The sequence below is a fragment of the Mirounga leonina genome, unplaced genomic scaffold (assembly GCF_011800145.1).
Source record: "Mirounga leonina isolate KUSES-001 unplaced genomic scaffold, KU_Mleo_1.0 Mir_101414, whole genome shotgun sequence".
In the NCBI taxonomy this organism is placed as follows: Eukaryota; Metazoa; Chordata; class Mammalia; order Carnivora; family Phocidae; genus Mirounga; species Mirounga leonina.
In genome coordinates, this window is record NW_023270121.1 from 1,047,303 (window position 1) to 1,073,049 (window position 25,747).

Here is a 25,747-nt window from a genome sequence, read left to right on the forward strand (position 1 = left end):
CCCAACTCTGAAATTAGTACACATAGCTGGAATTCCAGGGGATTAAAAAACAAATTATAAACAGGCGCCTGGGTGGCTCAGTAGGTTGAGCATCCAACTCTTGATCTCAGCTCAGGTCTTGATCTCAGGGTCGTGAGTTCAAGCCCTGTGTTGGGCTCCACACCGGCGCGGAGCCTACTTAAAAAAAAAAAAATTACAAAGAACTTCAAAAATCATCTGAGCTGCAACAGCACATTGCAAAAATCCTACTTTTTTCACCCTTTAGTGCACATGTGTAGCCAGTTGTCCTTCATTTTAACTCCTAGATGTATAAAAAATAGGTTCAGGACTGACCTTAACCGAAAAACTAGGCATGGCTTCTAAAACTAGGAGTACCTGAAACCTTGTTGAGATTTTTCAGTTTAGGCCTTTCCCCAAATACAAAAATTAGGAGCAAGAGGAAGTTCAAAAGAAAGACTAGTATTTGTACACTGATCCTAATATCTATATTTCCCAATTCTTGGCAGTAAAGGAAAGGGGACAGTAACAGCAAAGGAGGCAGAGGTAACCCCAGATCCCAATCTATACTCTGGCATTCTATTTCAGTAACCCCTAGCCTAGCTTTTGTTAAGTATAAACAGGAGGACCTGAAGCAGTATAGACCACATGGCTTCGGCTCTGTAAACTGCACAAATAGATAGATAGGATAATGGAATTAGGGAAATTAATTTCTTCCTAACTACACACCCCTAAAGGACTTTGGAATCCTGTAGCTATCTCACTGAGCTCAGCTCGACGAACTCTGGCCAAAAGGGATCAGCACAAACAAGGTGCTACCACCAAGGATAGGTGCAAATTACAAAGCCCAAAGCATTGGCCAGCAAACAAAAGCAAGGATGAGAGTAAACAGTCACCAAGGCATGACTATCCATGAAGCAGCTTCTGCAGTTGGTCTCCAGGAAGACCTTCCTCTGAGGTCCAGGACTACAGGGAATGAAGCAGTAAACCTGGCACCTTGATGGGGGTACCCAGAGTTTGAGGGCATGGTGGGGCTGGGTCCTTTCAGAACCATATTTCTATGGCTTTGCTGAATGGGAGTGAGAACCAGGAATCCTTCTGGGAGTTAAAAAGCTTCAAGATATCCTGATGAGAAATCCTATGTTAAAGGGTGAACCCAAGTGCTGGGACTCAGACTGGAATGAAAGAATCTGTGTTCCTTTTCTCCTAGGTCTGTGTCCTCACCCCTTTCCCCAGATCTGCCCAGATGTCATCTAGTAGCACGGTCCTGTCTTCTTGTATGGAGTGATTCCATTCTTCGAACATGTTGAAACTAAAGGATCTACCAGTGTAAACTTGTTTTGTTTGTACCCTCCTACACACACAGACAGTGCCCTTTATCGTCTTTGTGGTAATTGTGCTTTATCCTTCTGACTAGACTTCAACTGAAGAACTAGGACAATGTTTTCACCAGTTTTAGCATGCAACTTTATTAACATGTAAATAAAGTCTCAAATGAATACACTTATGTCAATATAAAGCACAGAAGTATAGCTTACTCAGAATGAATAGGTTCATTATCAGGTAATGTTGCAGAAATACTAAAAATATCTCCACTTATATAGCACAATGAAAATCAACACACATTCAAGCTCTCAAAATCATTTGGTATCCATAAGGTTGCCTCCTTCAATCAATACAAATAACATAAATATTGAACTTACAATTATAATACGCGTGGCTTCATATTACAACACCAAAAAAATTGTTCATGGTTTTGTGAGAACATACAGCCATTCAGAGTTTGAGTATTAATCGTATAACTTTATCTCTCACCTCAGGATCACTGTGCTCTGCTAAGTCTTGGAGTTTCTGACCAAACTCTTTTGCTTCCTGGAATATGGAAATAAGCTCAGATTTAGTGAACTCTTCCTTGGTAAACAGCTTCACCTTCTTTTTGAATTGGAAATTTATATTCTCAAATATTTCAATGATATTAAGAATATTGGCCTTTGACTCATTCTTGTTAAAGGGCGCAACCAATGATGATAGTACTTTGGCACTAATCAGTTCTCTTGTATTGGCTTGATTTTTAGACAAGCGCAAAAACACTTTTAAAACATAAAACTTGGTTTTGACACTTCCCTTGTTTAACAAGGTAAGAAAATCTGGAATGTAATTAGCAATTATACGGTGATCCTCAAATTTCACACTCAGGTGCACTAATAATTTTAGTCCAGCCAGTTGCACAGGGGAGTTCAACGGGTAAGAGATTATGTCCTTACAAACTTGATGTATATATAACTCTGCTGGTTTTGGTTCTTCAGAAGACTCAGAGTTGTCATCTACCATATTTAAAGCTCTAGGGTGTTCTGTAACATTGGGATTATTGACCAAGTTTTCAATCATAACAGTAATACCTACGTCATGAATTATATCTTGGGTAAATGGATAAGCAGGACTGATGCCCATTATCATAGTAGCTATTTCATGAATAAAAGGATCCTTAGTTAACTTAAGTAGGGCAACGAGTTTTTCAAACTCTTTAGGCTCTAAACTAAAGTCACGTGATTTACAGCGGCAGGCTCTTGGATTGGGCCCATACTTTTCCCTATACTTAACCTGGTTTTTGATCTCAGCTAAGGTTTGGAAGTAAGGCCCATTATAGGGTGGGATCTTGGTCAGAGGCCGAATCCCCAGAGGAGTTTCAATCAAGGTCTCAACCAGAGTCCAATTCCCTTCTGCAGGCAAGGATGGCTCCCCTCCTTCTATTGGGACTAGGACACTATACCTGGCCCTTGACCATGCTGCTGCTTTTTGTTTTATAGTGAGTTCTGGTTTGGGTATGGGCTTGGGCTTTTCCTGGATCTTAGGTGGAGGCTTATAAACTTGAGAAGGAGTCTCCTCTTCAGGCCAGAACCAGGATCCTACACTAGGCTCTTCTCCAGTCCAGAACCAGGAGCAGACATTTTCTTCATCCTCATCACTGGACTCGATTACAATACCAGCTCTGTCCCCAGCCCCAGCCCTGAATTTGATGCCGTCCTCTCTCTTTCTCTGGGGCCTGGACTCAATATTGGCCTTATCATCAGCCTTGGCAAAGGACCTGATACTGGCTTCACGTCCAGCACCAGCCTTGACTTCGTACTTGGTCACTGCACTGACCCTGGCCATAGGCATCACCTTTGGCTTGGTTTGGGGCACTATACCAGGTTCTGCCATGGATTTTGCCTTAGTCTCAGTCATGACTCTATTCTTAGTCATAGCTTCCATCTTGCCCACATCCCTTGTCATAGTCACGGCCTCAGTGTAGGTCACTGTGTCCTGGCCACTGCTCCATCCCCAGCCTTGGCCTGGGGCACTGGTCCTGTTTTCAGTTCTGCCTCAGCCACTGCCTTGGCCTGGATCTTAGCCTTGGCTCTAGTGTTGGCAGGGCCACTGATTGCAGCTTTTAGGGCAGCCCCAGCCCCTGCTCTGCCCCTGCTTTAGCCTCAGAGCCAGTTATGATCCAAGTTAAAGGCAAGGCCAGGTTATATACCCCAACCCCATCTCAACCTTGACTGAAGGTCTGTCCCAGGTTGGTGTTTTCATACAAAGTCCATTCGTCACTCGGCCCCCTTTCCAACTACAGGCTCTGCCAATGATATAAACAACGTGCAGAGGAAGCTCACTCAGGTAAGGGAAGAATGGCTGTGTGCCTGAGCGCAGCCCTGTGGAGGGTGGTGGTCTTCAGCCACTCCAAGGACACCAGATCTGCCACTGAAGTTGGACCTAGGGGTGGAGGAAGGAAATGGGGGCTTTGAGTCTTTTCCAATTTATTTCTTATGTTGATTAGCACAGAGAGACAGAAGAGTATGGACATTCAGTGCTAAATGGCAGAGGTAGATAATTATCAAACTCTCTCCTCATTTCACACTCTCTACAAAACTGCAGGTGCTACTAATCTTTCCAGACACAAACCAGGAATATGGAGAGTGGGAAAGCTTAATGGAGGTGAGAGAGACTAAGGAATCCCTAGACTGGCTCTTTATTCCTGTTGGACTACTACATCTTACAGGTCTACTGGGAAAGTCTCCATACTCATACCAAACTTCACTGCCCTGGAGTAATTTTCTCCTCCTTTCCTTGCTTCCAATGTTGACAAGCCCTACAGCAGACCTACAAGTACAAATAGGAAGATATGGAAACTGACCTCCTGGTAGAAAGACCTTGGTCCCTGGTCCCTATATTTGTAGTTTGTCTAGTGTTTCCTTCCTTCTGTCCTATACCACAACTGCCCTAATTCAGGACTGATCCTCCTTCTCCCTGCTGCCCACCATTTTACTGTTCAGTGACTGCTCTTGCATTTCTCTAGTTTAAAATTGGCCTGGGTGAGGGCACCTGGGTGGCTCAGTTGTTAAGCGTCTGCCTTCGGCTCAGGTCATGATCCCAGGGTCCTGGGATCGAGCCCCACATCGGGCTCCCTGCTCGGCAGGAAGCCTGCTTCTCCCTCTCCCACTCCCCCTGCTTGTGTTCCTGCTCTTGCTGTCTCTCTTTCTGTCAAATAAATAAATAAAATCTTTAAAAAATAAAAAAATAAAAATAAAAATAAATAAAATTGGCCTGGGTGAAGCATAAGAATAAGAAAAGCAGCGGGAAATCAGAAAAACAAGTGTTACCCTTCTATACTCAAAGCTTCCAAAGACTTACAACTAAATCAGCAAGGGACCAAAGAGGGGTTAGTAAACTGGCAAAACAAAAGAGAATAGAATTCCTAAATCTTAATCCTCTCCTGTCCATCTACCCTCTCACCAATCCTAACAGACACAGGGCATGTTTCTCTTCTTCATTATTTCCCAGGTTCAAGTTGGGTTACCATTTGCAAACTTTCACAGCTGAGAGTTCCACAGACCTGGGGATGGGTCTATACCCAGAGATTCACAAATGCAGAGATAAATAAATCTACACAAAGGAGACAATGGAGACTTAGTCCTTGGTAGAGATCAGCACCTGGGACACTGATCCTTTCTGGAAACAGGTACCTGTTTGCCAAAATTTTCTGTGGCCCTTTTTTCCTCCTTCTCCCTCCAAGTTTCTCTGCTCCATTCCAAAAGTCTGATAATTCTCCTGCACAGACAACTCAAACATCCCTGCAAGATAGTGGTGGTAGTAGTAGAGATGGAATGCTCAGACAAGCCATGGAAGTTGGCTGGGAATCAATGAAAAGTATTATCTCCAAATTTCATCTAGGCTTTTATGGTTCCTTCCTCTCCCTAAAGCCTATCATTTTCTGCAACACAACAGGAGTAAGGGAGGACTGTTTGGAAAGCATGCTGAAAGGAGATCTGGAGTTTCCCCCAGACTCCTGCCTGTTCTAGTCCTAGCCATCTACCAACTCCAAGCACTGCCCACTCCGCAAAAATTAGGCCAGGTTTCCTTTTCTTATCCCCTCCCTTTGAGGTCCACGGCCTTCTACAGATCTTTACAAAAACATGCGGTACCGAAAACTTAGGAACAGACCTAAATATATAAACGCATGATACACATCCAAGGACCAAACGAAAACACAGTGGAAGAGACTCGGTTTTTAATGGTCAGACTAGTAACCAGGACATGAGACCATTTTCTAATCCAGGGCCTTGATTATCAAACACTTCTTTTTACACTCTCCCTCCCAGGGCTCCCCTGACAACTTGTTCTCACCAACAGCAGCAGCCCCTCCTCCTATCATATAAACCGCCATTTCTCCGCTAGAAGCCGCTACTATACTCCTTTACCTTCCCAAACACGCTCGGAGGTGATTAGTGTCTGGAAATCAAGCTAGGAAGATCATTTTAAATTTATAGTTGCGTGCCACTCAAATTACCCCTGTCCCCCTCTCCCTCTCACCGCCCGCGCCCCACGACCAGATCACGTATCCCACATTCCTCTCTGATACCCATTTCCACACTCCCAAGCGATGCCCGCCTTCTCACTGACCTGCTCTGCTTGGATCAGAGGCAGCTTTCTTATTTCCTTGCCTCAAGGGGTGCCGTGCCCTACAGAAAGAGGGACGGACAGTCAGAAGGACACGAGGACACGAGACAATGGCGGCGACTGTGTCTGGGGATTGGCCCGGCACCTGGGATTTAGGACGCGATACCTGCTTTATCAGATTAAGGGCCGGAACTGGCAAACAACTGCCATTTTTTCGTATTCCCTTCCTCCCGTCCCCAAAGCTCCTCTGGGACCCACGCCTAGTGACTAATTAACAACAGCTACCTTTTCCTCCGCAGACTTTGCTTTGCCACGTCCCCAGTACCCAAATCTGCAGCGGGAGGAGCTACAGCGCAGTGTAAGGGGATCCGGCCTGATGGAAGCGGAGTGATACCAAGCTTTGCACAGCGCCACTCCGCCCTCTGTCGGTGAGCTCTAGCTTTTTCTCATCCTGGTAAGGGCTGGGGCGACATCTGAACATAGAGGAGGCAGCGCGATACGGAGAGAAGCTTACCAATATCAAAGGGTCTCAGCATTAGTTTCCCTCTTTTAGGATCTCCCCCAACCAAGACTACATTTTTTTTTTCATCTTGAACTGAAACGCATGCGTGTATGGGGAGGTGGCGTCGCTGAATCCGCTCTGGCCCAATCGTGCGGAAGGATACCGCAGGGTCGTGTTAACACATTCACTTCTCCAAAGTCCTAGGCCTACCTAAATAGGCGGGTTGGGGGAGGGGATAAGAGGGTTGGGAAATCAGAGTGCAAGACTGAGAGAAGAGGGTACGTTCTAATCTATTCCAAAAGCCGTGTCCCCCTCTATGAGAGAAGAGCCTCCAAGCTGCTGCTCCAACACTTAATTCTCTGCACGAATTGGGCTCCTGTGGGCTTGGCGTCTGGAAAACCACTCTGGTTTGACTTGCTGATCTATGTCAAACATCTTAGTCTTTTATTGCTCCTCTCCTCTAAGTCTCTCATCTTATTGCCTACCATGTTTCTTGCATTGAAATAGTCGAAGGTAAGGTGGGATAAAGATATAGGGAAAATAGTGATGGATAAGAGAAGCATATTAATACCAAACTACCTCTGTGTGTGCATATGCCATTCTCAAGCCCTGCCTCCCCTCCTGATGTCCACAATACTTCCTGCAACTAGATATGCATGGTCCTCAGCATGCACATGAGGAAAACAACTCTGTACTAATTAAAGAGGCTTAATAGTTAAATAACTTTGTACCTGTAAACCACTTGCGCTGGAGGTTCTATGGTAGCCTTCCCAAGTTTTTTCATTGCTCATGGGGTGATGGAAGGGAAGTAGATGGGAAGGGGCTTCTGTGGAGGCCTCACCACTGTCTTTCTTCTAAAGGAAAGCAGACCTTGCCCTCTAACCCAAAGAAACAAACCACTGGTCTGTGCCAAGTCATTCTTTCGCCACAGTGCTTTTTTTCTCACTCAAAATGGTAACACACTGTGCCATTTCCAGGTCACCACAATTGCCCAAGAAAAAGGGCCTGTTTCTCAACTGAAATAAAAGCAAAAATGAACTTTTGGGACGTCATCAAGATAAAAAGCTTCTGCACAGGGACACCTGGGTGGCTTAGTAGTTAAGCGTCTGGCTTTGGCTCAGGTCATGATCCCTGGGTCCTGGGATGGAGCCCCGCCTCAGGCTCCCTTCTCAGCAGGAAGCCTGCTTCTCCCTCTCCCACTCCCCCTGCTTGTGTTCTCTCTCTTGCTGTCTATCTCTCTGTCAAATAAATAAATAAAAATCTTTAAAAAAAAAAAAAGTTTCTGCACAGCAAAGGAAACAATCAACAAAACTAAGAAGCAACCCACAGAATGGGAGAAGATACTGCAAATGAAACTACAGACAAAGGGCTGACATCCAAGATCTGTAAGGAACTTCTCAAACTCAACACTGAGAAAACAAATAATCAAGTCAAAAAATGGGCAGAAGACATGAACAGACACTTCTCAAAAGAAGACATACAAATGGCTAACAGACACATGAAAAAATGTTCATCATCATTAGCCATCAGGGAAATTCAAATCAAAACCACACTGAGATATCACCTTACACCAGTTAGAATGGCCAAAATGGACAGGGAAAGAAACAACAAATGTTGGAGAGGTTGTGGAGAAAGGGGAACCCTCTTACACTGTTGGTGGGAATGCAAGTTGGTACAGCCACTTTGGAAAACAGTGTGGAAGTTCCTCAAAAATTTAAAAATAGAGCTACCCTATGACCCAGCAATTGCACTCCTGTGTATTTACCCCAAAGACACAGATGTAGTGAAAAGAAGGGCCATATGCACCCCAATGTTCACAGCAGCAATGTCCGCAATAGCCAAACTGTGGAAAGAGCCGAGATGCCCTTCAACAGATGAATGGATAAAGAAGATGTGGTCCATATAGACAATGGAATATTACTCAGCCATCAGAAAGGATGAATACCCAACTTTTACATCAACATGGATGGGACTGGAGGAGATTCTGCTAAGCGAAATAAGTCAAGCAGAGAAAGTCAATTATCATATGGTTTCACTTATTTGTGGAACATAAGGAATAGTATGGAGGACATTAGGAGAAGGAAGGGAAAAATGAAGGGGGGAATCAGAGGGGGAGATGAACCATGAAAGTCTATGGACTCTGAGAAACAAACAGGGTTTTAGAGGGGAGGGGGTGGGGGGATGGGTTAGCCCGGTGTTGGGTATTAAGGAGGGCACATACTGCATGGAGCACAGGGTGTTTTACGAAAACAATGAATCATGGAACACTACATCAAAAACTAATGATGTATTGTATGGTGACTAACATAATAAAATTAAATAAAATTAAAAAAAGAAAGAAAAAGGTCCTGTTTCTGTAAGAATCCAGACCGAGTCTTTCAATCCTCTCTATCTATCACCTCAGAGCAAGGTGTCAGGAGCTAGTTAGGGGCAGTTCTGGCTTCTTTTCCACACTCCTCTCTAAGGAAAAGGAATACTACCAACGTACTTCTCAAGGCAGATCTTAGCTGCTTTCCTGACTCCTTTTCTCTCAGCTGCCTAATGAATGCATATGCTCTTTCTCCCTGAATATATAAAATTCTTTGAATTTCTATTCCAAGCAGTGTCAGGAGGGAATTTCAAATAGACTGCAAGTTCCATGAAGGAAGGACCCCTTTCTCAGTCTTGGTTCACCACTGTATCCTCAGTATCACACATGGAAGACAAAGTAGTCAGTTAATAGTTGAAGGAGGTGAGGGCTATTGAGTCATGAAGATGCCATGGTATCTTCTGATGGTTGTAGATCAATACCTGTCTATAAGTGTGTCTTTGTCTTTGATGTCTTGTAGCCCCAGGGCCTAGCCTAGAGTCTGCCACAGAGGAGATGCTTTATATGTAATTTTTCAATGGAGGAAGGAAGCAAGAGTTTACTAAAATATATTTTAAAAAGAAACCTGGAGTATCTTAATATCTTATACTGTAATAACATTTGGTGGATACATAAAATTTGGATTTAGTGGTTGTTACTCTTTTTTTGTCTTCTATTCATGTTTAGAATTATGCCTTACTAAGCTCCGGAATTTATAGCAAACCCTTATGAATTTATAAAGACAAGATTATGACCAACAGTCCAATAGAAAAATAAATGAACAGACTGTTCATTAAAAAGACAAGTCAATGTTCTGTAAGTATATGAGACAATATTTCATTTCACCGATAATGTAAATGCAAATTATAATTACAATGATAAATTGTTTCTCATCTATCATATTGGCAAAGAACAAAAAATCTGGAAACAAATCATATTGGAGAAGAGGTGAGAAAACCGGCATTCCTATACATTATCAGTTGGAGTGCAAATTATTTCACCCTCTGTGAAGGTTATTTGGCAATATTTATCAAAATACAAATGCACATAACTATTGACCAGCAATTATACTTTAAGAATCTATCCTAATGGGGATACCTGGGTGGCACAGTTGGTCTGCCTTCGGCTCAGGTCATGATCCCAGGGTCCTGGTATTGAGTCCTGCATCGGGCTCCTTGCTCAGCGGGGAGTCTGCTTCTCCTTTTGCCTGCCGCTCGCCCTGCTTGTGCTTGCGCTCTCTCTCTCTCTCTGAAAAATAAATAAATAAAATCTTAAAAAAGGAATCTGTCCTAATTTAATTTTTGTACATGGCAAAATGCTATATGTAAAAAGATATCCACTGCAGAATTTTTTAATAGTGAAAGATTGGAAAGATTCTAAATAATCATAAATAGTTAAATAGATTATGGTGTATCTCCATGCACTATGCAACTGTTAAAAAGAAAGAGCAGCTCTATGTATGTATAATGATGTCCAAAACACATTTTTAAGCGAAGAAAGGAAGGTGCAGAACAATATTTTGTGTGCCATCATTTGCTTAATAATACTTTATTACATATATGTATGCATTGAATATCTCTGTTAATATCAACAGGTAACTGGTAACAGGACTTGCCTTTTTTGGAGTATAACCTATTGGCAGACAAAGATAAGAAAGAGACTTGAAGACTTATGTGTGTGAACTTTTGTGCTTTTTGAATTTCAAACCCTATGTTTATATTAACTACTCAAAAATAAATTTTAATTTAAGTAAAATATTCCTAGAATCACAGAATTTTTAAAAACTTACACCACATGTTCTTAGAAATGCTAAAACTCCTCAGGCCTACACACCTGGATTCTAAGCTGGGCCACCATGTCAGTAAAAGACAATAAGAGAGGCCGTTTTGTTTGTTTAGGAATGTTTCCAATTATGTAATGACATTAATGAGAGTAGATGGCTTACCCTCCTGATTTGAAGGACAAGCTTCCAAGAGTCCTTTAACTACACACTTTTCCTGTGTGATTCATGATCTAGTTTACTAAGTAAGTCCATAATAAATGCTGTTCTAGTAGTAGTACTACTACTAAAGATAATGCATTCTGTTTAAGAGATTGTGTTTGAATCCATACAGAAATGAGATGTGAAACAGCACTCTTGATGCTCATGAAACACTCAAAAGAGTAGAAAAGGTAGCTATTGAAAATAATGATTATGGGAGATATGCTTTCTATTTCTTAGGCATCTTTATTCTTTTGGGGAGGTTCCAAATTTGGGCCCTTCCATTGGAGGAAACAGAATAGTGAGATAGTTCTCGTGATCATACTTTTAACTGAATCCATGGGTTGCTTTAGAAATGTTCCTTAGAGGCACCTGGGTGGCTCAGTTGGTTAAGTGCCCAACTCTTGGTTTTGCTCAGGTCATGATCTCATGGGTCATGAGATTGAGCCCTGCATCAGGCTCCACAACTCAGCAGTGAGTCTGCTTGAAGTTTTTCTCAGTCTGCCCCTCTCCCCACTCTCTCTCTCTCAAAAATAAATAAATAGATGTTTTTAAAAAAGAAATATTCCTTATTCAGAAAATGGTTCAGCTTTTTTCCTATTGAAATTGCTAGGAATGTCTATTTTTCACATCCTTTAACTTATTTTTTTTTAAGATTTTATTTTTTTTATTTGAGAGAGAGCACATGAGCAGGGGGAGGGGCAGAGGGAGAGGGAGAAGCAGACTCCCCGCTGAGCAGGGAGCCTGATGTGGAACTTGATCCCAGGACCCGAGGATCATGACCTGAGCTGAAGGCAGATGCTTAGCCAACTGAGCCACCCAGGCACCCCACTTATTTTTATTACCTAAGTTATATATGTTCACAGTAGAAAACCTAGCAATTATATGGAAAATTTTAAAAAAAGATACTGCATTTCCTAACACTGATAAATACTAACATTTTGGTTTTTATTAATGCCAATACATGTATATATATTTACACACACACACACACTCACACACACACACACACACACCTTCCAAGAAAATATTTCATTATACTTATTTCATTGTAATCAGTTACCTTTCCAGCAGCATAAAACATGCTGTTATTTCTCCCATTTTAAAAACACACTATCTTGAGACCCCTCTTTCTCCAAAAGCTTCTACTTCCACCATTTCTTGCTTCAAAAATTTTTCTACTTGCTTATTTATAGTATTTTGCAATTTGTTTTTTAAAATTATGTTTAGGAAAATTTTAATGACATAGAGAAAATTCTTATGAAATGATGGCAAGTGAAAAAATATATTCTCTAAAACAATTTTATCCAGAATATAAATTATATAAGGAAATAGTACATGAAAAGAAAAGCAAAAATCAGCAGTAGTGATTGCATTTATGATTTGGATTATATGAGGTTTTTCCTCTTAGTTTTATATCCTTCTGTATTTCCCACGTTTCTACAGTAAGCATATTATATTCATGAAAAATTCAGTATTATTTTTAAAGGATCCTACTGTGGACTTTTAAAAGTTGTAGTAAAATACAGACAGCATAACATTTACCATTTTAAGCATTTTATTTAATTTTTAAAAGATTATTTATTTATTTATTTGAGAGAGAGAGAGCAGAGTGAAAGAAAGAGAAAACGAGTGGGGGGATGGGCAGAGGGAGAGGGAGAAGCAGGCTCCCCACCGAGCAGGGAGCCTGATGCAGGGGGACTTGATCCCAGGACCCTGGGATCATTACCTGAGCTGAAGGCAGATGCTTACCTGACTGAGCCACTCAGTCGCCCCATTTTAAGCATTTTAAAGTATACAATTCAGTGGCATTAAGAACATCCAAAATGTTGTACCACCATCATCATTATCTAGTTTCAGAAATTATTCAGAAACCTCATACTATTAATCACTTACTACCATTCCTCCTCCACCCAGCTTCTGGCAATCACTAATCTGCTTTCTGTTGCTGTGGTTTACCTATTTTGGATATTTTATATAAATGACTCTTTTTTTTACATAGCAAAATGTTTTCGAGGTTAATCCATGTTTTAGCTATTTTTTATTGTGGAAAATGTCATATACCATAAAATTCAGCTTTTTAACCATTTTAAAGTATAAAATTTAGTGGCATTTAGTACAAACAAATTTTGTACAATCATCACCACTGTCTAGTTCCAGAACATTTTCATCATCCCAAAAGCAGACCCATATCTACCATATCTATTAAACAGTCATGCCCCATTTCCCCCTTTTCCTAGCCCCTGGCAAACACTAATCTACTTTCTAGATCTATGTATTATTCTGGATGTTTCATATAAATGGAATCATACAATATGTGGTCCTTTGTGACTTACTTCATTTACCATGTTTTCAAAGTTCATTCATGTTGTAGCATGTACCAATGCTTCAATACTTTTTTATGGCTAAATAATATTCCACTGCATGTATATACCATATTTTGTTTATCCATTCATCTGTCAATGGGCATTTGTGTTACTTCCACCTTTTTGCTATTGTGAATAATGCTGCAGTGAACATTGGTATATAAATATGTTTGGGTCCATGCTTTCAATTTTGGGGGGCATATACATAGAAATAGAATTGCTGGATCATATGGTAAATCTATGTTTCAGTTTTTGAGGAACTGCCATACTATTTTCCATAGTGGCTGCCCCATTTTTGCATTCCCACTAACAATACACAAGGATTTCTCCACATCTTCTCCAACACTTGTTATGTTCTGGGTTTTTTGTTTTGTTTTGTTTCGTTTTGATTTGTGTTGTTTTAATATACACATTCTAATGGGTATGGAGTGGTATCTCCCTGTAGTGTTTTTTTTTTTTTTGTAGTTTTTAATTTTATTATATTATGTTAGTCACCATACAATACATCATTAGTTTTTGATGTAGTGATCCACGATCCATTGTTTTCGTATAACACCCAGTGCTCCATGCAGTACGTGCCCTCCTTAATACCCATCACCGGGCTAACAAATTCCCCCCTCCCCCCTCCCCTCTAGAACCCTGTTTGTTTCTCAGGTCCATAGTTTCTCATGGTTCATCTCTCCCTCCAATCCCCCCCTCCATTTTTCCCTTCCTTCTCCTAATGTCCTCCATGTTATTCCTTATGTTCCACAAATAAGTGAAACCATATGATAATTGACTTTCTCTGCTTGACTTATTTCGCTTAGCAGAATCTCCTCCAGTCCCATCCGTGTTGATGTAAAAGTTGGGTATTCATCCTTTCTGATGGCTGAGTAATATTCCATTGTATATATGGACCACATCTTCTTTATCCATTCATCTGTTGAAGGGCATCTCAGCTCTTTCCACAGTTTGGCTATTGCGGACATTGCTGCTATGAACATTGGGGTGCATATGGCCCTTCTTTTCACTACATCTGTGTCTTTGGGGTAAATATGCAGTAGTGCAATTGCTGGGTCATAGGGTAGCTCTATTTTTAAATTTTTGAGGAACCTCCACACTGTTTTCCAAAGTGGTTGTACCAACTTGCATTCCCACCAAGAGTGTAAGAGGGTTCCCCTTTCTCCACAACCTCTCCAACATTTGTTGTTTCTTTCCCTGTCCATTTTGGCCATTCTAACTGGTGTAAGGTGATATCTCAGTGTGGTTTTGATTTGGATTTCCCTGATGGCTAATGATGATGAACATTTTTTCATGTGTCTGTTAGCCATTTGTATGTCTTCTTCAGAGAAGTGTCTGTTCATGTCTTCTGCCCACTTTTTGACTTGATTATTTGTTTTTTCAGTATTGAGTTTGAGAAGTTCTTTTTAGATTTTGGATACCAGCCATTTATCTGTAGTGTCATTTGCAAATATCTTCTCCCATTCTGTGGGTTGCCTCTTTGTTTTGTTGACTGTTTCCTTTGCTGTGCAGAAGCTTTTTATCTTGATGAAGTCCCAAAAGTTCATTTTTGCTTTTGTTTCACTAGCTTTTGGAGATGTATCTTGAAAGAACTTGCTGTGGCCAATGTCAAAGAGGTTGCTGCCTATGTTCTCCTCTAGGATTTTGATGGATTCCTGTCTCACATTGAGGTCTTTCATCCACTTTGAGTTTATATTTGTGAGTGGTGTTACAGAATGGTCGAGTTTCATTCTTCTGCATGTGACTGTCCAATTTTCCCAGCACCATTTATTGAAGAGACTGTCTTTTTTCCATTGCATGTTTTTTCCTGCTTTGTCAAAGATTATTTGACCATAGAGTTGAGGGTCCATATCTGGGTTCTCTATTCTGTTCCATTGGTCTTTAAGTCTGTTTTTGTGCCAGTACCATGCTGTCTTGGTGATCACTGATTTGTAATATAGCTTGAAATCGGGCAACGTGATGCCCCCAGCTATGTTTTTCTTTTTCAACATCTCCTTGGCGATTCGGGGTCTTTTCTGATTCCATACAAATTTTAGGATTGTTTGTTACAGGACTTTGAAAAATGTCATTAGAATTTTGATCAGGATGGCATTGAAGGTATAGATTGCTCTGGGTAGCATAGACATTTTAACAATGTTTATTCTTCCGATCCATGAGCATGGAATATTTTTCTGTCTTTTTGTGTCTTCTTCAATTTCTTTCATGAGTGTTTTGTAGTTCCTAGAGTATAGATCCTTTACCTCTTTGGTTAGGTTTACTCCGTGGTATCTTATAGTTTTTGGTGCTATTGTAAATGGAATTGTTTCTTTAATTTCTCTTTCAACAGTTGCGTTGTTAGTGTATAAGAAAGCAACTGATTTCTGTGCATTGATTTTGTATCCTGCCACATTAATGAATTGCTGGATGAGTTCTAGTAATTTGGGGGTGGAGTCTTTTGGGTTTTCCACATAAAGTATCATGTCGTCTGCGAAAAGAGAAAGTTTGACTTCTTCTTTGCCAATTTGAATATTTTTTATTTCTTTTTGTTTTCTGATTGCTATTGCTAGGACTTCTAGTACTATGTTGAACAACAGTGGTGAGAGTGGGCACCCTTGCCGTGTTCCTGATCTTAAGGGAAAGGCTCTCAGCTTTTCCCCATTGAGGATGAGAGTCGCTGTGGGTTTTTCATAGATGGATTTTATGAGCTTGAGTAATGTTCCCTCTATCCCTATACTCTGGAGAGTTTTAATCAGGAAAGGATGTTGTATTTTGTCAAATGCTTTTTCTGCACCAATTGAGAGGACCATATGGTTCTTCTCCCTCCTCCTATTAATGTGTTCTATCACATTGATTGATTTGCGAATGTTGAACCACCCTTGCATCCCAGGGATAAATCCCACTTGGTCGTGGTGGATGATCCTTTTAATGTATTGTTGGATCCTATTAGCTAGGATTTTGTTGAGGATTCTGGAATCCATATTCATCAGGGATATCGGTCTGAAATTCTCCTTTTTGATGGGGTCTTTGCCTGGTTTGGGGATTAAGGTAATGCTGGCCTCGTAGAATGAGTTTGGAAGTTTTCCTTCTGTTTCTACTTTTTGAAACAGCTTCAGTAGAATAGGTATTATTTCTTCTTTGAATGTTTGGTAGAATTCCCCCAGGGAATCCATCAGGCCCTGGACTCTTATTTTTTGGGAGGTTTTTGATCACTGCTTCAATCTCGTTACTGGTTATTGGCCTATTCAGGTTGTCAATTTCTTCCTGTTTCAGTCTTGGCAGCTTATAGGTTTCCAGGAAGGCCTCCATTTCATCCAGATTGCTCAGTTTATTGGCATATAGTTGTTGATAATAATTTCTAATAATTGTTTCTATTTCCTTGGTTGTAGTCATGATCTCTCCCCTTTCATTCATAATTTTATTGATTTGGGTCCTTTCTCTCTTCTTTTGGATAAGTCTGGCCAGTGGTTTATCAATCTTATTAATTCTTCCAAAGAACCAACTTCTAGTTTCGTTGATCTGATCTACTGTGTTTCTGGTTTCTAATTCATTGATTTCTGCTCTAATTTTAATTATTTTTCTTCTAATGCGTGGCTTAGGCGTCATTTGTTGCTTTTTCTCTAGTTCTTTAAGGTGTAGAGTTAGTTGGTGAATTCGGGATTTTTCTCTTTTTTTGAGTGAGGCTTGGATGGGTATGTATTTCCCCCTTAGGACTGCGTTGGCAGTATCCCATAGGTTTTGGACCAATTGTTTTCGTTCTCATTGATTTCCATGAATTGTTTAAGTTCTTCTTTGATTTCTTGGTTGACCCAAACATTCTTGAGCAGAGTGGTCTTTAGCTTCCAAGTGTTTGAATTTCTGCCAAATTTTTTTCTTGTGATTGAGTTCCAGTTTTAGAGCATTATGGTCTGAGAATATGCAGGGAATAATCTCAATCTTTTGGTATCGGTTGAGACCTGATTTGTGACCCAGTATATGGTCTATTCTGGAGAAAGTTCCATGTGCGCTCGAGAAGATTGAGTATTCTGTTGTTTTAGGGTGGAATGTTCTGTAAATATCTATGAGGTCCATCTGGTCCAATGTATCATTCAAAGCTCTTGTTTCCTTGTTGATTTTCTGCTTAGATGGTCTGTCTATTGCTGAGAGTGGAGTATTCAGGTCTCCTACAATTAACGTATTGTTATCAATATGACTCTTTATTTTGGTTAACAGTTGGCTTATGTAGATGGCTGCTACCATGTTGGGGGCATAGATATTTACAATTGTTAGATCTTCTTGTTGGATAGACCCTTTAAGAATGATATAGTGTCCTTCTGTGTCTCTTATTACAGACTTTAGTTTAAAATCTAATTTGTCTGATATAAGAATTGCTACCCCAGCTTTCTTCTGAGGTCCGCTGGCATGGAAGATGGATCTCCATCCCTTCACTTTCAGTCTGGATGTATCTTTAGGTTCAAAATGAGTCTCTTGTAGACAGCATATGGATGGGTCCTGTCTTTTTATCCAATCTGCAACCCTGTGCCATTTTATGGGAGCATTTAGGCCATTCACGTTGAGAGTGATTATTGAAAGATATGAATTAATTGTCATCATGTTGCCTGTGAAGACGTTGTTTTTATAGATTGTCCCTGTAAATTTCTGTTGTAGATCACTCTTGGGGTCTTTCTCCTTTTATGGACTCCCCCTTAATATTTCTTGCAGGGCCAGCTTAGTGGTCACATATTCTTTCAGTTTCTGCCAGTCTTGGAAGCTCTGCATCTCTCCATCCATTCTAAATGAAAGCCTTGCCAGATAAAGTATTCTTGGCTGCATGCTCTTCTAATTTAGTACCCTGAATATGTCTTGCCAGGCCTTTCTGGCTTGCCAGGTCTCTGTGGATAGGTCTGACGTTATTCTGATGTTCCTCCCTCTGTACGTAAGGACTCTCTTCCCCCAACTGCCCTTAAGATGGTTTCCTTGGTTCTAAGATTTGCAAGTTTTACTATTACATGCCGGGGTGTTGGCCTCTTTTCCTTGATCTTAGGAGGGGTGCTCTCTGCCTCTAGGAGTCAAATGTTTGTTTCATTCCCCAGATTAGGGAAGTTCTCAGCTACGATTTGCTCAAATACATCTTCTAGCCCTCTCTCTCTCTCCACTCCCTCCGGGATTCCAATTATTCTGACATTGGAGCACCTCATGGTGTCACTTATTTCTCTGATTCTATTTTCATGGATTCTGAGTTGTTTTTCCCTGGCCTCCTCTTTTCCCTTTTTATCTATTATACTGTCTTCCAGATTGCTTATTCTCTCTTCTGTCTCAGTTACCCTAGCTGTTAGATTATCTAGATTGGATTGGATCTCATTGATAGCATTTTTAAGTTCTGCCAATTCACCTTTTCTTTCTGCCCTTAGAGACTCTGTGTTGCCATTAATTGATTTCTCCATTCTAGCCATTGTCTTCACAATTGCTAGTCTGAATTCCATCTCTGACATCTTGGTTATGTCTGCATCCATTTGTAAATCTGCAGCATAAGTCATGATCTCTGAGTCTTTTCTGTTTTGGGGGCTCCTCCTCCTAGTCATTCTGTTGATGGGTGTTTGAGGGAATGTATAGAGTCCAAATTATTGACCAGAACCCAAGCAAGATGCACCTGTTTTCTTGGGACCTTAGGGTTGCTGGCCTCTTGTTTTCCCAGCCTGTCTTCTGGGGGAGGGGCCTGCTGCGCTGTTACTCAGGCAACCCTGTTTGGGCAGAGTTGCCCTGCCCCGCTGTGGTGGGGGATGGGCTCAGTGGGAATCAGTCTTTGGGGCTTTTGTTCTCTGGTGCCTTTCCCTGGCGGCTTTCCAGGTCTCTTCTGCGATTCAGAGCAGAAGAGACTGTTTCCAACCCTCTGCCTCAGAGCAGAGAGACCTCAGTCTGTTCTTCAGTGAGCTCTCCAGGCCACACTGTCTGTTTCTGTCCGTGCTACTATAAACTGCAGCGTCCTGGGTTGTGTGCCCCTCCGCAGCGCTCCCAGTCCTGCCTCCAGGTTGGGGCAAGTCTCTGCCCTTTGTGCTTCTAAAACCGCCAGCCGCTCCCAGTTCTCACGCGCGCGACTCCGACGATAGGGGTTTCCACCCCCAGGGTTGCAGTTCACCAGCGGGACCCCGGCGCACCGGGTTTCCGTCTCGGAGGCTGCAGTTCCCGTGCGCGCGACCGACGCTCCGGTTTCTGTCCGGGGGGGCTGCAGTTCGCGTGTGCGCGACCCTGCCAGTCTGGTTTTCCACCCCAGGGGCTGCCCTAAAGTCCTTTCCCGACGCTACCGGTCTGCGAGTCTGTGCCCCGTCCGCAGCGCGGGAGGCTGTCACTCACTGGCGGTGTAGGATCCCCACATCCAGGCACCCTCCCGCCGCCGTTTATCCTCCAATATCTGCCCGCAGGATCACGGCTCTCCACTTCCTACCTCAAAACCAACCGCCTGCGATATTCTATTTGTAGAGATCCAGATCTTCTTACATATCAGGCTGGTTTCGTGGGTGCTCAGAATGGTCTGGTAGATATCCAGCTCAATTCCGGGGACCAGTTGAAATAGGGTCCCCTACTCCTCTGCCATCTTTCCCCTCCTCTCTCCCTGTAGTTTTTAATTTGGATTTCCCTAATGATTTCTGATGTTGATTATCTTTTCATATGCATATTGGCCATTTACATATCTTCTTTGGAGAATTCCCTAAGTGCTTTGTTTATTTATTTATTTATTTATTTATTTATTTATTTATTTATTGGTCTGTTCAGACTGGCTTCTTTTATTTTATTTTTTAAATTTTTTTATTATGTTATGTTAGTCACCATACAGTACCTCATTAGTTTTTGATGTAGTGTTCCATGATTCATTGTTTGCATATAACATCCAGTGTTTATCGCAATACGTGCCCTGCTTAATACCCACCACTGAGCTAACCCATCCCCCACCCCCCTCCCCTCTAAAACCCTCAGTTTGTTTCCCAGAGTCCATAGTCTCTCATGGTTCATCTCCCTCTCTGACTTCCCCCCCTTCATTTTTCCCTTCCTTCTCCTAATGTCCTCCATGCTATTCCTTATGTTCCACATATAAGTGAAACCATATGATAATTGACTTTCTCTGCTTGAGTTATTTCACTTAGCATAATCCCCTCCAGTTCCATCCATGTTGATGCATGTTGGGTATTCATCCTTTCTGATGGCTGAGTAATATTCCATTGTATATATGGACCATATCTTCTTTATCCATTCATCTGTTGAAGGGCATCTCGGCTCCTTCCACACTTTGGCTATTGTGTACATTGCTGCTATGAACATTGGGGTGCATGTGCCCCTTCTTTTCACTACATCTGTGTCTTTGGGGTAAATACCCAGGAGTGCAATTGCTGGGTTGTGGGGTAGATCTATTTTCAACGTTTTAAGGAACCTCCATACTGTTTTCCAAAGTGGCTGTACCAACTTGCATTCCCACCAACAGTGTAAGAGGGTTCTTTTTGTTGTTGAATTGTAAGAATTCTTTATATATTTTGGATCCAAGTTCCTTATTAGACATATTTTTCATAGAAATAGACAACCAGATTATCAAATTTATTTAAAAATTTAAAGGACCTGGAATAGCAATTATAATATTGGAAAAGAAAAACAATGTTGGAGGACTTACACCACTGATTTTAAGCTACAAATGAGGCATTGGTGTAAGGACATAAATATGGATTAATGAAACAGGTCTAGAAATAAACACATATAAGTGGTCAATTGATTTTTGAAAAAGGTACTCAGATTATTTGAGTGATCAAAGGAATTAACAGTCCTTCTAATAAATGAGGCTGATACTACTGCATATCTATTTTTTGGGGGAGGGGGGAATGAACCTAGAACCTTACCATAACTTTTCCAAAACATTTACTTGAAATTTATTGTAGACCTCAAAATAAGAGTTCAAACTATAAAGCATCTACAAGATAACGTAGGAGAGATTCTTTGTAACCTTAAGGTAGAAAAGATTTCTTAGGACAAAAAGTCATGAACCATAAGAGAAAAAAAAATTAGACATCTTAAAATGTTTTACTCCTAGAAAAACAGCATTCAAATATAATTTTTTTTAAAGATTTTATTTATTTATTCATGAGAGACAGAGAGAAGCAGAGGGAGAAGCAGGCTCCCAAGGAGCAGGGAGCCCGATGCGGGACTCAATCCCAGGACCTGGGATCATGACCTGAGCCGAAGGCAGACGCTTAACCGTCTGAGCCACCCAGGCGCCCTAGAAAAACAGCATTCAGATAATGTAAAGACTTGACAGAGGTATCTAACAAAGGACTTGTATGCAGAATATATAAAAAGAAAAGTTACAAATCAATAATATGAAGACAGACAACCCAATATAAAGTCAAATATAAAATATTTAAAATCCAATAAAAATCCAATCCAATATAAAATCCAAAAAAAAAAAAAGAATATTAAATGTGCAAATGACTTGAGTGCGTTTGTCACAAGTGGAGATATACACATGTTCAATGAGCACATAAAGAGATGTTCAACATTATTTATTATCATGGAAATGCAAATTAAAACTAAAATGAGAAAGAGAAACTTGTATGAAATCCCTATAATTGCTAAATTTAAAAAGGCTGACAATATCAGGTGTTGACAAAGGTGTGATGCAATTGGAAATCACATACATGTTTGTTGGAAATATAAAATGGTACAGCAATTTTGGACAATGGTTGCATAGTTTATTATAAAATTAAAAATACACTTACCATAATATATATCAACACCACTCCCAGATATCTACTCAAGAGAAAAAAAGTTTATGTTCATACAAAAACCTGTACATGAAAGTTTATATTGGCTTTATTCAGTCATCAAAACTAAACACTACCCAAATGTCCATCAATATGTGAAAAAAAAAATGTGGTATATACATTTAATGGATTGTGTAGCAACAAAAGAAACAAAGAATGAATACATGCAACAACATGGAATCAGAATGTCTAAAAACCATTATATTGAACAAAATAAGCCAGACACAAAGTACTACGTATAGTATGATTACATTTATATAAAATTCTGGAAAAAGCAAAAACTCAACTATAGTAACAGAAAACAGTTCAATGCTTTTCTGAATGTAGAATGGGGAAGTATGAATACAAAGAGGCATGAAGAAACTTTTTTAGATAATGGAAATATTTTAGATCTTGATTTTGGTGGTGGTTACATGAATAAATACATATTTACATATATATTTGAAACTCAATAAAGTTGATTTTCTAAACAGTTAAAATAGAACATCTGCTGGTACAAGGTAGATTTTTAAAAATCAATTTTATTTCCATATATAGCAACAAACATTTCAAAGAAAATTTAATGAACAGTTTATATAAAACCATTTACAATAAAATAAAATATCTAGGAGCACTTTTTTTAAATTCTTATGTTAATCCCCATACATTACATCATTAATTTTAGATGAAGTGTTCCATGATTCATTGTTTGCATATAACACCCAGTGCTCCAGGCAATATATGCCCTCTTTAATACCCATCACCAGGCTAACCCATCCCCCCACGCCCCTCCCCTCTAAAACCCTCAGTTTGTTTCTCGGAATCCATGGTCTCTCATGGTTCATCTCCCTCTCCGATTTCCCCCCCTTCATTTTTCCCTTCCTTCTCTTAATGTCCTCCATGCTATTCCTTATGTTCTAGGAGCACTTTTAATAAAATATGAACAAGACTTCTATAAAAATACGAAAGAAAAATATACTAAGAAAAATTAAAGAAGAGCTATATAAATGGAGGGATATCCCTTTGTTCATGGATTGAAAAACTCAATATTGTAAATATATCACTTCTTCTCAAATTGATCTATAGTTTCATTGCAATTCCTTACAAAAGAGAAAAGCAGCTCTGGACATCTGGGAGCTTGCCAATACTTCAGCTAGACATCGGTGTTGCTACCAGTTAGCCTAGTCTTTACATTAGGCCTTGGTGTTCTCCTGTTAAACAGTTCCACAGAACATCAATATTGGACAAGGCCACTTGTTGCCCATTGTGGATCAAAATAAGACCACTATGTAATCATGTCTGAGAAGAGAACATGAATATTGCCTAAGCCACAAACTACTGAACATCCCCTATCCTGGCAAAGATGAGATTGTTCCTTTTCTTTCTTTCTTTTTTACCTATTATAGCTTTAGTCTCAGTCTAATCTTGTCTCTTGGATAAAATCTATTAAGATTAAGATAGAATTACCCTTGTTTTTTGATAGCATCTGATCCAGAGCAATCAGCTTTAAATTTTCCATGAAGTTGTGTAAAACAACCCCAAATACCACACTAAATCTATTTTAATGCCCTCTAAGTGAGATGTCCCATGGTTCCACATGATGTACATTCTCAAAAAATGAGTAATAAATCCAACTTACTCAACTACAAGTACATTCCTGTGTTCTTTGGCTGTAGGATACTGAATTTGTTAAGCTTATTTTAAAGGTTGAAATAGTATTGCCTAATGTCAAAATTATTTGGAAATTACATATATTATATATATTATATATGTATTTAATTTTTTAGCATAATTTCACTGTTATTGAGGAATATACTCTTAAAAAGCAAAAATAAACTGAGTAAATTTTAAAGATCTTATTGACTTTATTCATTGATTCATGAATCGGTCAGCATCCCACTTAGCAGATAGAAAGGAGCTCCAAGGAATTGTACAAAATGAAAGACTTATAGGCAGAAGGGAGCAAAAACAAGGAAGTTGTATTAGCAAAATTGGATTGGCTGTAGCAATATCACTTTCCTTTAGGGGATTGCTGGTGTCTACCAGGCAGACTACCTCACTAGTGCTGATGAGGTAGCTCCTGATTGACTGGTCCAAGATTACATTTCTGGGAGAGTTCAAAAGTGTAATGAAGGTAAAACTCGACTTGGTGACTTGGTTCTTAGCATAAATGATTCTACTTTGGGCCTATTGTTTTGTTTTTAACAATACTGTTGATTTCAGTTGCTTGAAATGTATTGAGAAATTTGTTCTCAGGAAAAATAGTCCATGTTCCATATCCACTTGAAAAAATGCTTATCATATTGTATATAAATGTATATAATAAAGAATGCATATTCTTTGTTTAGTTTCGTATTCTATGGCAATGAGGTTAAGTTTGTGAGTCATTTTGTTCAAATTTTCCATATCTCAACTGGATTTTTCTGTTTGTTCTAACACTTATCGAAAGACTCCTATTAATGCCTCCCACTCTGTGTTTTTTTAATTAGTCCTTTTATTTCTACAATTTATCTTTGTATATTTTGGAACTATAATGTAGGAGTATAATATCATGGTAGATTGACCCTTAACATTATAAAACTTCCCTATCTATTTCTAATAATGTTTATCCCCTTTATGTCTACATTTTTAATATTATTATAGCTACATTAGTTACCCTTCAGTTAGTTTTTACATGGGACATTCCTTTTTCTCCCAATTAACTTTTCAAAATTCCTGTGTTTTAATTTTTATGCTATGTCTGTTGATGCAACCTAATAGTTTTCTCTTTATTTTTTTATTTTTTTTATAGTTTTCTCTTTAAATTCAGCTTCACAATTGTCCCTTTTTAAAAAGCTTTATTTATTTATTTTAGGTGGGGAGGGGCAGGGGAGAGGGAGAGAGAATCTCCAGCAGACTCCCCGCTAAGCATGGAGCCTGACTCGGGGCTTAATCCTACAACCCTGAGATCATGACCTGAGCCAAAATTGAGAGTTGGCTCAACCAACTGAGCCACCCAGGCACCCCACACAACTGTCCCTTTTAGTGCACTTTTATTTAATATAATTATTGATGTAATTGGTTTTTTAACCTCAAAATACATTATTATTTTTTAGTATCATTTTATAAAACCAGTAACATTTAAATATACTCACACATTTATCCTATATGTCACTCTTCATTACTTCCTTATCTTTAAGTTTGATCATGGGTGGCTCTTTTTCTGCTTAAAGAATACACTTAAGTATTTCCTTTAGAGTAGATGTGCTGGTGAAATATCCCTTTCTAATTTAAATTAATAGATTTTAATATTTACCTCAGTTTTGTGCTTATAAGTATAGAGAGTTCCTGCATATTCCTTCTCCCCACCACCTGTACCCTGATTTGGTTTCACTTATCATTTACATCTTGTATTACTGTGGTCCATCTGTTACAATTGATGAACCAATCAACACTGATTCATAATTATTAAAATCCATAGTTTACATTCCAGTTCATTCTTTGTGTTGTTCTTTTGACAAATGTCCATCATTACTGTTACATACAGAATACTTTCACTGTCCCAAGATTCTCTTTTGTTCCATTTATCCTTCCTTCCTTCCTTCACCCTCCCCCAAATCCTGGCAAACATTGATCTTTTTAGGGTTTCCATAATCTTGCCTTTTCCAGGATATCATATGTGGCAGTTGGAATCATACAGTAGGTAGCCTTTTCAGAGTGTCTTTTTCCATGTAGCAACACGTATTTAGGTTCCTGAATGTCTCTGCAACTCGGTAGCTCTTTTCTCTTTATCACTGAATGAGACTGCATTATATGGATGTACCACAGTTTATCCACTTACCTATTGCAGGACATCTTTTGTTTCAGCTTTATTGAGGTATGGTTGATAAGTAATAATTGTATATA

General features: G+C 39.8%; 2 protein-coding genes across 2 annotated transcripts in view; both read right to left on the reverse strand.

Annotated features, from left to right (window-relative positions):
- The window catches only part of LOC118020725 (G-protein coupled receptor-associated sorting protein 1-like), a 40,093-nt gene extending 36,358 nt beyond the window's left edge, over positions 1 to 3,735 (reverse strand). The window contains 2 exon segments of the mRNA XM_035020549.1: positions 1,813 to 1,869; positions 3,648 to 3,735. The gene's annotated coding sequence lies outside the window, so the exon portion shown is untranslated.
- Positions 189 to 6,324, reverse strand: ARMCX5 (armadillo repeat containing X-linked 5). Its single transcript, XM_035020661.1, has 3 exons — positions 6,217 to 6,324; positions 5,935 to 5,993; positions 189 to 3,747 (listed from the first exon to the last, which is right to left on the reverse strand). Exon 3 carries the CDS (start codon positions 3,268 to 3,270, stop codon positions 1,774 to 1,776), a length of 1,497 nt encoding a protein of 498 aa, XP_034876552.1. The 5' UTR covers positions 3,271 to 3,747; positions 5,935 to 5,993; positions 6,217 to 6,324; the 3' UTR covers positions 189 to 1,773.
- Between the last annotated feature and the right edge of the window lie 19,423 nt (positions 6,325 to 25,747).

Bases quoted from the DNA above. Each gene is read 5' to 3' on its own strand.
- ARMCX5 (XM_035020661.1), bottom strand. From the start codon at position 3,270: ATGACAAGGGATGTGGGCAAGATGGAAGCTATGACTAAGAATAGAGTC.